Source organism: Melopsittacus undulatus, chromosome 4, assembly GCF_012275295.1.
Source record: "Melopsittacus undulatus isolate bMelUnd1 chromosome 4, bMelUnd1.mat.Z, whole genome shotgun sequence".
Classification (NCBI taxonomy): domain Eukaryota; kingdom Metazoa; phylum Chordata; class Aves; order Psittaciformes; family Psittaculidae; genus Melopsittacus; species Melopsittacus undulatus.
The window spans coordinates 6,128,712-6,144,198 of NC_047530.1; the positions used below are offsets into that span (position 1 = coordinate 6,128,712).

The 15,487-nt window shown below is 41.7% G+C and overlaps 1 protein-coding gene across 2 annotated transcripts in view; it reads right to left on the reverse strand.

The window, feature by feature from the left end:
* CSTPP1 (centriolar satellite-associated tubulin polyglutamylase complex regulator 1) overlaps window positions 1-15,487 on the reverse strand; it is an 86,445-nt gene that overhangs the window by 55,906 nt on the left and 15,052 nt on the right. For both annotated transcript variants that reach the window (XM_031053582.2, XM_031053583.2), the window contains exon 3: window positions 1,128-1,258. In XM_031053582.2, coding sequence (XP_030909442.1) covers window positions 1,128-1,258 — 131 coding nt within the window. The remainder of the gene's footprint in view (window positions 1-1,127; window positions 1,259-15,487) is intronic.

The window sequence follows — 15,487 nt, forward strand, 5'->3', positions numbered from 1 at the left end:
TTCAGAGTCTTGCAAACTCCATTCATCATGAGCAGTGCTGCAAAGCTGAATCAGGAGATGAGGTTTTATCCACACTTAAGAAAGGGTCCTAGTCCTCCCTAAAACAAGAAGTGAGGCCGAATAGCCTGAAACAAGTGAGGCTTATAGAAAAAAAAACCCCACCAAAATTCACATTTGTACAGCAACATTCAGTATATTTGCTTAAAATACTAAATTAAAAACTTAAAACCCCATAATTTTAGTTGCATGTAGTTACATGAGTTTATTTTGAACTCTGGCCAGTTCTGTAATACCTAATATACCGAGTGCAGTATAAGAATAGTTAGACAAGACAGCACAGTGCTGAATAGCTATTTTGGCATTGGAACTTTTTCCTTGTGGGTAGGTGTTGTGGTTTAACCCCAGCAGCAACCGCTCATTCACTCCCCCTTTACCCAGCCCTGGTGGGATAAGGAGGAGAATCAGAAAAAGGTAAAACTCATGGGATGAGGTAAAACCAGTTTAATAATTGAAATACAGTAAAATATAGTAATAAGGAGGTGGGGGTAGGTGGGAAGAAACAGAGGAATAAAACTCAAGAAACACAACCCAACAAACACAAGTGATGCACAAGAGCATGAGAGACTGAAAAGTCTTTCATCAAGGTAAGCACTACTGAGCAACAACTCACCATGCTAGAGCCCAACACGACCCTACCTCCTGCAGGGCTCTCAGTCAAAGCTCTTGGTACCCCAACTGCCCAATAATCTCAGCACCTACTGCCCTCATGTGCCGTACCCTGTATTCTAACCATCTCTGGGTCTGCTGCTCTGCTCCCATCCACCAACCTCCAGCACTTTATTTTTGTCTATACATCCTCACACACAGGCCCACAACATCCTCCCTCTGACGGAGTGTTGCTTGAGATGCTGTTCTGTAATGGAAGCAGCACTGGAAGCAAGGTGCTCCTATATTACTTCACATAATGTGAGCATTTATTAACTATTCCACAGGCAACTGTGCTGGTGTCTCCCTGTTAACAACATTAGAACACACTGTGAAGTGTCAGTATTTGTACTGCATCAGTAGCCTCGCTGATGATTTCAATGTCAAGGGAACAGGACAGCAGCAGATGCTAGAATACTTGCCTCCATTCTTCCCCACTGTACGGAAACACCTCCAGAAGGTCCGAAGGAAAGATGCCCTGTTATGAGGAGTAGCTTGAACAAAGCTGAACTCACGGAACAAGATGTGTGTTCCTTGACGCACGCTGTTAAAGCTGTGGAGATAAAGTCAAAACAAAAGAACATTAGAAAGCTGAACCAATGTCAATGTTCTGGGGCCAGCTAGAGCAGTGGCAACAAAACCACTGGCAGTTACATTTTGTGAAACCCAATCTCCAAAGCTTAGACCCATCTGTTCTCTAGAGAGAAAACCATCTGCAAAAACCACACACTGAAATTTAATTATAGGAATTAGAGGTTTGTGAAAGTCAAATTCATTCTAAAGAATCCCAGAGCAAGGGGTGTCCAAGAGCCACTGATTTGAAACCAACCCATTGGAAAATGGCTGGCCAAGAGTAACTTGTTTATCTGACCAGAAGATGCCCTTTCTTTTAATACCGTTGGTACTTTACTGCTATTCTCACCACAGTTTTCTGTGAAACCACTGAAAATATATAAATAAATAAATAAAAATCCTCTTCAGAAGCCTTGAGATTTAATTTCAAGGTCACTGAAACTTGTATGTATTGCATGTATATGCATCATTAAAATCTGCTGCAGTTGCCATGAAGAGCAGATGGACACTGCACTAAACAACACCTTGCACTAGTGTATTTAGAAGAGAGTACGGTCATTATGATGGATTGTCAATTTAATATTCACATTCTTGCATTTTAGTACAAATTTCTCTTATTTGAGTTGTAAGCACTTTATGGTAACTTCATATAGCAAGCATATGGAAAACAACCTTTTCTAAGGTTTCTCTGAAGTGTGAGCAGCTCTCCTTTGGGCACGGTAAAGCTCAACATGCAAGAACAATAGGAATGCAAATACAAACATGATCTACCAAAAGGTATAATGACAGGGCTGCCTCAAAGATAGATTTTGTGCATTTCACTCTGCATCATGCAAGAGGGACTAAGCCTTCAAACACTCCAGAGAGATCATTAAAAACATTCACTTGGGACAGCAGCTTAACTCCCCCGCACAGGAGAGAATTAATGAAAAGATGGAAGTTCACTTTCATCACAGCAGAACCTCTCCATAGGCAGCATCTCCACAACAGACAAAATCCAGTGGTCACTGTGAACCCTCTCAGTCTGCAATTTTAAATCATCTCTTTAAATATAAATAGCTTAAACCACTTGATCCTGCATCGTATAGGAGAGGGTCTGACATGGCAAAAAGAATTATACCAGAGAGAGCTGAGTGAAATGAAAAAGTCATGTAAGAACTGGGAGGGGGCTGCAGAGAGAAGCCAATTCAATTTCACTGAAAAGAATCACAGTTCCTGGGTTTTAGTGTCGTGGTTCTCAAAGACATAAGAGTAAATGGAGGTTTTTGGCATGTGTTGACACCTAGGTGCAGAACACTACTTTTAGCCCGCCTATCCAGGAGGAAATGCAACTCAAATAAGTACAATCACCTTATGATTAAGAAATACTCATGACTTGTGAATTCTGGAATTAGAAATACTCTTTCTGTACATATCATGGACAAATATATTATTTTGTATTTATGAAACCTTATTTGGGCACCAGTTCTGCATAAACCAGAGGAAAACTCAACCATTGTCCCAAAAGATTAAATAAATAAATCATATGCCTGATCAAAATATGCCAGGATTACAGGAAAGGGCTCCCCTGACTATCGTGTAAGTAAAGAGCATTCATTACAACTTGCTGTAGCTCACTGCCTTAGAGTGACTGAGCTTAGAATAAGGGAAAGTAACTTGCACAAAGTCCCACAAGATGCCTGTGACAAAGCTGGAAAATGGGATTTCATATCTTCTCATCCCAACCAAACAGCCTGCAAGACTTTTCATTTCCAATTTGCATTGTTTGGCTGATGATTTGACAGGCTGATGGAGAAAAGAGGGATATGAATGAAAAAAAGAAGAAATGTGGTGTAATAGGAGAAGGCAGCTTTTAGAAAGAGGAGATATGTAACAGAGATGTTCAGGAAGAGAAAGAAGATGAAGGCACAATCATACAATTAAATGCACCAAATTATGTTGCTCAGAACTTCAGCACATGCAGCTTCTGGAAACAGATCCTGGCACAACTGTAATGGAAAGGTCCAGACATGAAGCTAACATACTATTAATTCACAGCAGACAGCGCTACTATATTACTCCTTAGTTCTAATAAGTGAAAACTCCAGTCACTTGCATTTTCAGCATGGGATGGCTCTAAAGCTAGCAGGCAGAAGGGTATGATATCATTTGTTGTTGCTTACTCAGTCAAAAGAGTGGGTGGATATGTTGGAACATCAGCACACCTGGATGTGCTGACAGCCAAGTGCCGCCAGCTAGTTGAGTAAACGAGGTACTATATTGCTTTCATTCCTCATTTCTCACAATAAGATCTTGTTTAACTATACAATGGAAGGATTTTTCCTCCCAAAAGCTCAAGTCTGCAAGCAGGGGAGGCAGAATTTTATCCCAGTTGCAGTGCTGCATTTCAGAGACACTACTTTACAAATGTCTTCTTATAAGCTGGAAAAGTTCAGCTTGAAGGAGCCAGCCTTTCACGGAGCTATCCAGCAAGCAGACCAAGGACAAATCAACAGGTCTGTTTTCAGGCAGGGTCAAGATTGTTGCAAGAGATAGGAACAGTATACACTTTGAACAAACTGTGTATTTTGAAATTCCTTTTATCATGGGTAGATTATAATGGCACAAAAATAACTTGGTCACATTTTCCTTAACAACTCTCTCGAGGTATAGCTACCATTAATGTGGCCAGTGGTAACGGACTGCAGGTAAACCCTTCTGGAAGCTACAGAAGCAGTGAAAACCCAAAGCTGTTGCAGTTATTCCAACAGCATGTAGGGATTATGACCAACACTTTATGTATGATTTTTAGATATGTGCCAACAGACATCTTTTCCAGTTTCTCTTGAATGCAAAAAGCAAACAGGCTGCAGACTCGGAGGAATGGCTTAAGTAAACAAGATATCAACAGCAAAGCAACACACTTAGCGTTCAACATTCCCAGCAAGTTCAACAGCTGCTGAGATTCTCCCCTTAGGATTGCTCAGTCTTCCTTCTGTCTGTCCTCCTCTCACTGGTGGCCAGAGTTCATCAGCATGTCTGCAGGAGAAAGACTTCTGAATGAACCAGGGTATCTCAACAAGGTATTAGCTTGTCCCAGAAGAAGGGAAAATAAGTTTTTATTTCTCTGGTTAACTTCTCCTTTCCCCGTTTTGGGCATTTAGAGCAGCCCTCTGCAAGAGATTCCTTCAAGAAAGCTGTCAACAGCTCTGTAAGCCTCCAAACCTCCTATTGCATTGCCTTGGCCCTCTACATTACCAGTGAATAGCGCAGGCAAATTAGAGCATTAACAAAAGTTACTAAGGACGTGATTTTAATTTGTCTTGCTGAAACTGAGACTAGAAACTGAACTGAATGTTCATTGGTTATTTCACAAGGATTGTTATGCAACTGGATATTCCATTAACAAAAGAACTTTTCCCTTTCACTCAAGAGAATATTCTGGAGAAAGACAAGCAAAGTAAACCAAGGTTCTCACTTGCTGGGAAGACCCAAAGCAGCTTTTGCAGTAAGGACTTCAAGATGCTCACTTTTTCACTCCTTTCCATGCCCCAGAGCAGCCAAAGCATAGAACTCTTTCAATGCCACTGCTGGGAAAGCTGCCTCTTGCAGCACACCCAGTCCATGCTTGTGGGATGGCACATGCACATGAGGGGCACTAAAAAAGGTTTGGGAGGAGACTGTGCTAGAACAGCCCCAGCTCTCAGAAACGGCTGTGCTGGGAACTCCAGCACTCAGGTGCTGCTTCCCTGAACAGAGCTGCTTTCAGTGAGGCTTTGTCTTTTGTGTAATTACGTTTCGGCAGCTTGCCAGAGTTCAGAAACTTTCAAGCACTCTTTTCAAACCTTTGGACTTCTAAATAGACTGTACAAGTCCCAGGATACTATGGTAACATCCCAATTGAAACCCACTACAGTCAGCCTCTGCTTACTGAACTCGGGCAAAGCCAAACGTGCACAATGCAGAGAGAGCCCTGAGTCCCCAAGAAGGACAGAAGAGCTTGCCAAGACCCTGCTGTCGCTCTAGCAGGTGCCACCTTTGGTTACCATGCAAAGAGGTGAATGAGCTCACAGGACCCCTCCTCTACTAAACAGAAAACAAGGAGATGGGACTGTTATTCCTTAACTTCCAGCATTACTGCTTGCATTTTCCATCAAAGCATGATGAAGGGAGCAAATCACTTTGAAGGCTTATCCTGCTTTTCCAGTGTGAACAACTTCCCACACACACACACAACTTCTCAGTTACACAAGTGTCTAAGTCATTAAAACAGAATCAAGTGTCTTATGGTAGTCTCAAATGCAAAGTTGCTATTGGACACTACATCTAAACTGACTGAAACATCTGTAGAAAGAAACAGTGCAGAGGACCAGATGTCAACATTATGGGTATCTCAGGGTTCATTTCCTCTTGAAATACGCTCTGGATCAACTCTAGGCTGGTCCCATGGGCTGAATGCTCATTTGCAGTTGGAACACATCTTCCAGTTCAGCTCCATCTGAAAGGAACTTGGGTCACAAGCTCCAAGACTGCTTCATGGTGTGAACCAAAGCACAGTAAGTAGGGATAATCAGAAGTATTAGGATTAGAGACTGTGGTACAATAGGTAACAAAGAATTAGCTCTAGCAATGGAAAATACTGACATTCAAAAGGCTTTAAAACCCAGGCAGTTTCTGTTGTTAAATAACTCATCCACACACAAAGCATCCCCAAGTGACCAATCCCACTTACCCCAAGGCTATGATCTGAAACAGCAAAGTGAGGTTTACCTTGCCTGGAATGAGGCCCAAGAGGGAACGCTTATAACTGTACATACACCATCAGGAAAAACAAATCCCAGTTTCACTGCTGGGATGAATAAATTACTGCTGCAGGAGTGCAGTTTAATTTTATTCTTCACCTCCTGGTTTCAGTGTACTACACTACTTGCAATATTCACACCAATCATGGGACTGTTTCCCTCTTTGAAGACAGCAGAGAAGCATCAGCATTCCTGATTTCAAAGCTGTTTTATCAAGTGCTTTGACAAATTCCACAGATATTAAAATTTGGGACAATGAAGTCAGCCTCAAGGAAATCACCATCTTCCTCTAATGAAATTAGCCGTGCTTTTTAGGCACTTCCTCTGAAATGCATTAGTAGTGTTAAGATGAAACAGATGCTGAAAGTTATTCCTGATGACTGGCTTTAAGGAAAAATCCTTTTTTAACAAGTAAGCAGATAGGAAATCATTAACACTCAACATTCTGGCGAGACTGGGTGATGTAACACCACAAACAGCCTGGATTTTCTGAGATCCTTTCTGTCTCACCCACTCAAGTTTATTTCAGCTGAAGGGTGTGGAAAGAGGGAAAGAAGTGACACAGATTTTAATGATTTGTTTTCAAGCTTCTTGGTATGGGCCCAGCAACCTCTGTATTCATGGCAGCGTTAATACAGGTGGTACAGAGATTATCCCAAGTGCTGTTTGAAAGGAAATGAACCACAGCACCTGTGACAAAGCTCAGTGTAGGCAGGGAACAAGCTTTCTTATGTTGCTTTGTAGCAAATCAAACCCTCTGGGACCAGTCTACAGTGTGGAAAAGGAACGGATTAAAGGAGTTGCTGTGCTTGCTGTTTATTACCCAGAAACCCTTTATCTTTTTTAGAGTGTGTGTGTCCCCCCCTCTTAATTTTTCCTATGCTAGGTCAGTAATTTAACACCTTGAATCTTTCAAATCAAAAGCTAAAATGACTTTACTGCATTGAATTATTAGCCCAAGATTAAAAACAAAAAAGGCAAATGGGGGCAGGGGGGGATCTCTAAAAACAGAGGCCTTTTGATCAGAGCAGCATCCTGCAGTTTGCTGTAACTCAAGCTGGCCATTCTTATATAGTAGGAATTAAGGACTCCCCCTGCCAGGCAGGGCCCTATTAAAACACAATAGCTGTTTGAAAAGGGTAAGCAAGCTGATATGGATATAATAGACCACATATTGGGGCCCCTTTCTGCTCTGAAATAAAGCTGCTTCTTAGAGTTATGAGCTGGGAAACCTAGTATTCAGGAAGATGGGAAAGGGCATACAATGGAAGATGGTAAATAGCCCTGCAGAAGCCTTCCAAGGTGCTTAAGGGAAAAGTAAAGAAGCCTTCAGAGATAAGCATCAATCACCCAGGACTAGCTCTTTGAGGCTGCTCAGGTGGTATTTCAGGCCACATGGGGTTTCAATGAGGCTGGAAAGGTCTTGCTGGTATAAAGAGAGATTTACTTTTTATAGTAGAAAACACAGGGAGTTGTGCACCACAGAGACAGCTGCATGAATACCATTATAACTGAGTTTATGGAGATCCTTGCCAGTTGCTACCCAGCTTCCCACAAAAACCCCTTGCCCTTTCCCCCCAAACCTAAAATAAATAAAACAATCTGGAATTATACCTACCCCCAAAAAAGCTGCAAACTCTCCAGCTAATATATTTAGCATTTGTTCAAACTGGTCCAACTCAACATTTTGGGGCAAGAAGAAAATTCCCTACTGAATTGCTGTATAACCTATATGCTGAGGGTATGGGAGATTCAAGTCCTCAATAGGCTTTATTATCATAGAGCCATGATCTCCATTCTTTGCCTTCCTTTATTAACCTACAGATATATTTTTGCCCTCTCTGGCACACTGTGGAATTCATTCACTAGCTGCAAGATGCTGCAGAAAGCGCACAGTGAGCCTGTGGCAAATGTAAGAAGACAGCACTAAACACTATTAAAAACACAAGCAACACAAGGCAGTGTTTGGATTTCCTCTAGTAACAGCAACTCTAGAAGTAGCTATGGAGTTGACATGGGCTGGATACTGATTTTGATACCAAAATGTCAATGTCCACTGAAGGAGGAGTATGAATTCGAAAGTGACTGAATAACTGCACCCATCTTGTGCTGCTGAGATCAAAGCATAATGCCAATGAAGGCAAACTTCATTCAAGCTGATTCAAGGCCTGCTCACCCCACTGCATGTAGTCTCCTGTACTTCTTATTCTAAGACAGTTTTATATTTTATAAGTTAGAGTTTTAATTATTTCAGAAGGAAGCAGCACAATCACCTTATGACTGTGATGATCCAAGAACTACTGAAAGATAACTTTCTGACTGCTCCTAATGGATTCAATACTGGTGCCATGAATGGAGCTCCCATATTTGCTCGTCAATCTTGGTTAGACTGAAGGATTTCAGAAGAAGAAAGGAACACTTACAACTAATACTCTCACCTATTCAGTTGCTTTGGCAAGATTAAAGCACAAAGGCTGAGTAGCTTCCAATATTTCCATCATTGCAACAAATGAACCTTGCTGAGATTCCTTTGTATGGATGAAGCTTCAAACTTTGACAGTAATGGTAACTCTGTATTTAGAGGTTGCTTAGCTAAACCACACTGTGTTCAATACAACTGCTTGGCTACAGTGTTGACCAGCTACAGTTTGCCTAATGAATTGAAGACAGGCAATAGGATTAATTTTGCAGGACATGAGGTTACTGCAAGTCTCCAAGGCTAATCTAGTCTGGAATTTCTATGGTTGCAACTCTATACTGCATAGAAAGTCTCAGGTTCTCCAAAGACATCCAGATTTCTGGGAACTTGACTTCTTTTCTTTTTTAAGAAGAGGAAAATAAGCCAAGTTTTAAAACCATGCATTTTTTAGGCAAGATACAAGACTTTCAGCAGTTTGCTGTTCATGGTGAAGGGATTTTCTCCTATAAAGGATAAGGAATCCTATTACAGGATCTTATCATATCTCATTGCAGGCATTTGCCGATTTTTACAGCTTGGCACATCCAATTTAGGAAAAAATGTGCATTCATTGGCCTTGTCCATATTGAAGCATGCATACTCTTAGCAAAGCAATTAGAAATGCTCCCCAAGATTTGGTGGGACACCACAACATTTAACAGATGAAGAATGAATACACAAGTCCTTCCAACACCACAAAACCAAAAAAGCCCCAACTTCTATTCTGACCTATCTTTTCTTAAAGATCTCTCTGGGGAAAACCCAGTGTTCCTGAAACATACACTGCTTTATTTCAATTGAATACAAAGTCTTAGAAGTTTAGACAGATGGGAGCCAAGACGGCCTCCAAAACTGGTTTCCTACATAGATATAGTAGCCTAGACTCTCACTAAAATGCTTCATTAAAACCAGAACTGTATGAGTTAACCTCATCAATAACTACACCTTTCTGTTACTATCATGTATACAACAGCATTTCTCAGCTTGAGACACTGAAAACTTCATTGGAAGAAACAGTATGTTAAAAAAAATCCATACAGAAAATGATAAAAGTAAGCCTTGTAATTCTTAAAAATAAAACCCCTCCAATTTAACAAGGGAAAAAACACCAGCAAGTGCCAAACTTCCTATGTTTTTTCAAAGCTGCTATTCTCCAGTGCATTTTTACTGAATTCCAGGTGCCAATTTCACATGACTAAACCTGTTTTCTTCAGAACATTTATACAGAAGCTGCAGGAAATCCAATCCTTACATGTGACCAAGCATGTAAAGAGATTACTGCTTTATATATACACTGCAGATTGTATGCAAAAGGCTGCAAATAGTCCCAACTACATCTGCTGTGGATATGTCACTATTTATCTTCTGCATTTTCATAGAATCATAGGTTAGGGTTGGAAAGGACCTTAAGATCATCCAGTTCCAACCCCCCTGACATGGGCAGGGACACCTCACACTAAACCATGGCACCCAAGGCTTCATCCAACCTGGCCTTGAACACTGCCAGGGATGGAGCATTCACAACCTCCCTGGGCAACCCATTCCAGTGCCTCACCACCCTAACAGTAAAGAACTTCTTCCTTAGATCCAATCTAAACCTCCCCTGTTTAAGTTTCAACCTGTTACCCCTTGTCCTGTCACTACAATCCCTAATGAAGAGTCCCTCACCAGCATCCCTGTAGGCCCCCTTCAGATACTGGAAGGTCTCTACACAGCCTTCTCTTCTCCAGGCTCAACAGCCCCAACTTTCTCAGCCTGCCTTCATATGAGAGGTGCTCCAGCCCCTGATCATCCTCATGGCCTCCTCTGGACTTGTTCCAACAGTTCCATGTCCTTTTTATGCTGAGGACACCAGAACTGCACACAATGCTCCAAGTTAGGTCTCACAAGAGCAGAGTAGAGGGGCAGGATCACCTCCTTTGACCTGCTGGTCATGCTCCTTTTGATGCAGCCCAGGATACGGCTGCTTTCTGGACTGCAAGCGTACACTGAAGCTGGCTCATGTTCATTTTCTCATCAACCACCACCCCCAAGTCCTTCTCTGCAGGGCTGCTCTGAATCTATTCTCTTCCCAACCTGTGCTGTGCCTGGGATTGCTCCAACCCAGGTGTAGGACCTTGCACTTGGCATGGTTAAACTTCATGAGGTTGGCATCAGCCCACCTCACAAGCGTGTCAAGGTCCCTCTGGATGGCATTCCTTCCCTCCAGCGGATCAACCAAATCACACAGCTTGGTGTCATCAGCAAACTTGCTGAAGGCGCACTCAATCCCACTGTTATGTCACCAACATAGATGTTGAACAAATCTGGTCCCAACACTGATCCCTGACGGACATCACTTGTTACTGGTCTCCAGCCGGACATTGAGCCCTTGGCCACAACTCTTTGCGTGCAGTCATCCAGCCAGTTCTTTATCCATCGAGTGGTCCACCTATCAAACTGATGTCTCCCCAATTTAGAGACAAGGATGTTGTGTGGGACAGTGTCAGACGCTTTGCACAAGTCCATGTAGATGACATCAGCTGCTCTACCCCCGTCCATCAGTTCTGTAGCCCCATCATATATTCCAACAATGACTCAGCAAGAACAGCCGAGCTGTTTTCCAGGATGATGGAAGGATGATTGTCAAACAGAGATCTCAGTGTTGAATATATATTGTGCTTTCTCAGTGGAAGATGGACAATAGAACATTGCCACAGTTCACCAACTCTGGCTTGAGAGCCCTTTCCCTTCTGCAAGAACACAGACTGAAACAGTGCAGAGATCTGTGATCAGAAATGCAAAAACAGTGGTAAGGCAGGAACCACCCAACACCAGAGATATTAAAACCAAGTAGACTGACGGACAACATACAATGAAACAAAGGACTCTGTGGCATCCCAAAAAGGATATGATGAGCACTGTGAAATACCCAACTGATGAAATGAGTTATGGCAAAATACCCACAGAGAGCACATATGCAGGAGGCTCCTTAAAGATCTACTCAGGAACAGCAATGACTTGCATATCTGTTTTGTGTAGTGCCAAAGGCAGACAGTGGGATGGACTGGGGAGTAGAAAAACTGTATTACAGCTGTCCATAACCAAGAAAAATTACTTCTCCGTTACCTTCTGAGATCAGAGAGATTGATTTTCAGCAATTCCTCGGATTTTGTCCTTTTCCCGCTCTCACTAAATTATCCAAACTTGTTTCAAGAATACATTTTAACATCTGAAGTGTCACAAAAGTCTGATTTTAACTCCCAGGTGGGACCATGTCTACATCTCCAAACCTGTACTAGTAATATTATCAACTATGATGGAAAGCAATAAAAATACTGGAAACAGATTTATGTTAAAGTTATGATCTCAAACTAGGCAGAAGATTGTACATTCAACTTTAGCCCAGAGTAAAAAAGCATAAACACAGTTATCTCTGTTATATATAATCCTAATGCTTGTACCATTTGCCAGGTTTTTGGACTTTGGCTTTGGGAAAACTTCAAACATCTGTTCTTCAGTTTTATTAGCTATCAACACTGCCAACATGCAATTGGCTTTAACCATCTTTTAAGGCCGCTCAACTTCATAGCAAATGTGTTGCATTTCAACATTCAAGGCTGTAAGAATGAATACAAATGTACTCAACTACATAAGGTCTCCATAAGGTAGTCAGTCCATTTCTGATGCAACTATTCGGACAGACCATCAATAAGTATGGAATTTCCATGATGTAAAGGTGTAGGAAAGAAGTGGGCAAAGAGCACCACTACACCAGTGAATACATACTAGAAGCATCATAATCTGACAACACTGCATATAAAAGTTGTGATTGCTTTTCTTCATATACCAAGCTGCATACTGCAACTCAGCTCAGTGTAAGTGAAGGGTTATCTACAGATAACTACCCTATCCTGCCAAGATGCTGAGATCAAGTGCTAACAGCCATATGTTATGGCAAGTTCTCTTGATGTTTCTGACACCAAAACAGTATTACAAGTTTGCTGAGTGGAGCATATTATCACATGCAGCATCAATATTCATATTCAGTGCTCTCTTACTCCTTCAGCTACAAGCCTTGCAAGATTGTTCTGCTTATCCAAAAAGCTTCTCGATCTTTTTATCCTCCCTATATTTCCTTGTGAGAGTTTGGACTCATCCAAGTATCAGCTCACCTGTAAGATCCTCAAGTATGTGGGAAGAAAATACTGTATTTTCCAATATATTGGCAACATGTACAAACTACAGTGGAAAACAGTGTGTTATTTCCATTAACATATGCATTTTTCCCAGCTGTTTACTCAACAGCAGTCATCCCAATCAGCATATTTGTCAGGCTTGGACTTGCTGCAATGTTTGTTGCAAAGAAACAACTCTGGGAAAATCAGGAATCCATAGATCATGGCTGTCAGATGAAGACACCAACACTGTTTCTGCTGTCAAGCAGTTCTGTGATAAAAACATCACACTTCAGGTGGCAGATCTACAAGTTCTGGACAAAATTCACATCATTTGAATCACAAATAAACTGAGTAATCCACAACCCCCAAATCTTCTACAGCTCTCATACAAAATGTCTACTCCATGCACAGTAGACAAGAGGTATTGAAATCACATTTCTAATATGGGTTGGAGAAATTTAGATTACAGGAAAAGACTTTGCCATTCTTACAGCTCTCCTCTGTAGAAATAAGACTGGAAGGCAATAAATGGACTTTAAGAATGGTTTTGTGTCCATTATCAACTCTCTAAGTGGAGAAACACACTATTGCAGGTTTCCAGAAAGGCTTAACAACAAATTCAGTCCTGTAAATCCATGTACTCTGTGGAGAGAGACTTTAAAAATGTCTTTCTTATAGCAGCTTATTCACATTAGCTGCAAAATCTACTCCTCAGAGCTTCTGGCACGGGTGCTGTGTCTGAGTGCATATATTCATTCTCTCTCCTCTGAGAACTGAAGAGCAATGAGAGGCTGACAGCACTCTTATGCAGCGCCCTAGGGATCAAGGAATCCCAAGCAAAAGCCTGTCAGGAATCATCAAGCACATTATCCCAGCTGAGATTTTCAGCCCAAAGGGCTGTTCACAGCTAGGTCACTGACAGCAGCAGCTTCATACCAACAACACGGCTCAAGCTTGCATTGAGTGGGATAATTTTGTCTTTTCCTCTTCAGAGAAGAAGACATGTAGGAATCCTAAGAGTATTTGAGGAACACATGAAATATTACTTCTGCAGTTGCTCATAAGATTATATCTGAGAGAATACCAACAATTTATGTAAGAACCTGAAAGTAGCCTCTTGGAGGTAACAACACGGATTTGCTCAAAACATGCAGACCAAAGATGAAAAACCCCAATAACCAATGCTCCTGCCACAAGCAGTTTGATTGAGAAATGCTAATGAATGGCTCCATCTCTCAGAAGGGGAATCTGGCACAACCTGACAAAGCCCTAAGGACCTTCTCACTACTGTTTCTGCTGTTTATACTACAATTGTGCAAAGCAAGGAGACAACATTCTACAATGCTAGATGTTGTAAAGTACATGCAGTACAATGTCAATTCTGTCTTGAAAAGCTTACCCTAACCTTACAAACAAGATAGAACAAGTTACAGTGAAAAGGGGAAAGGTGCAGAGCAGATGACAGCAAGATGATAATGATAAAGCCTCTATACACTGAAATGAAAAACAAATTGACGGCTCTAAGGTAGCTCTAAGAATCTCCCCTCTTTCCAAGCAGATAATTCAGCTTATTTCCAGTTGCCAATTAAGTCTGTCTCCAGTGAATGGCTTAATTCTCATGGGCATCCCATCTGTCCCATTCCTGGCCCTTCCCCCTGCATTACCTCCTCCCCCAAGGGTACTGAGACTATTTTAAAGAGGACAACATTGTTTAACCTACAGATTTATTTAGGTGATGTTCTATAGCAGTACAGGACTGAACAAGCCAAAAGTTTTCCTGCTACCAAAGCCTGTGTCACTGCTATTGGCACTGAAAACCAAGAAAGCAGTATCATATTTGTCCCTAAGGAATGAATTGAACAAATTGTTCCAGCCAATCCAGACAGCAAAAGAAAATTAGGTACTTTAGTTGCTAGAAGTTGATACTTCTCACCATGATAACATCTTCCTATCCAAGGATCAAACTCTATAGCACTAGCAGTCCTGTTACTGTGAACAAAGCAATTGTTTCTTTGTGTAGAACAAGGCTCTACACAGTGCAGAGCTGGTATTTTGAGGCTCACAACAGATCTAAAAGCAGTATCTGACCCCAGCCCCCACAAATACACCCATCACAGACACCTTCTCAGATAAGCATTATCAAACTGTCACACAAGATCCAGGCAGGGGTATTTTGAGTTTGAGCCAGCAGAAACATCCTTTACATGAAAAGGGAATCTCAGACATCAGTTTGCAGAGCCGACTGGAGGTAGTGGCTGTATCTGCAAGCTAAAAGCAAGATGTCTTTCCCAGTCATGCTCCAGCTGGCAGGTGGTCAGGGAGACATTTCATCAGAAACAAAAGAAGACAAGAAGTGTATTGAGAGGCACAGGACAGCCTTTTCCTGTGCCTTCCATTTGCTTGTGTTTGGTTTATCAAACAAGCTATGGAAGTGATGGGAAGAAGAGTTTCCTGCCTGAGGTAAGCTATTACTGATTAATACTTCTGAGCTTTCCAAAGAGGCTTAAACAGAGTATTGCATCTACCTGCAGGCTGGAAGAGAAAGCTTCAGGTAAAAGGTTAGCCCAGAAGCAAAGCAAAACTTACTGGTAGAAAGTCTCTTCCTCAAGAATTCTTTTTGCTGCTTTTCCATAGAATCACAGAATAGTTAGGGTTGGAAAGGACCTTAAGATCATCCAGTTCCAACCCCCCTGCCATGGGCAGGGACACCTCACACTAAACCATGGCACCCAAGGCTCTGTCAAACCTGGAAGAGACAGCAAAAAACAATACAACAATCACCAACTAAACAAAGCCCCCTAGAAAACCCA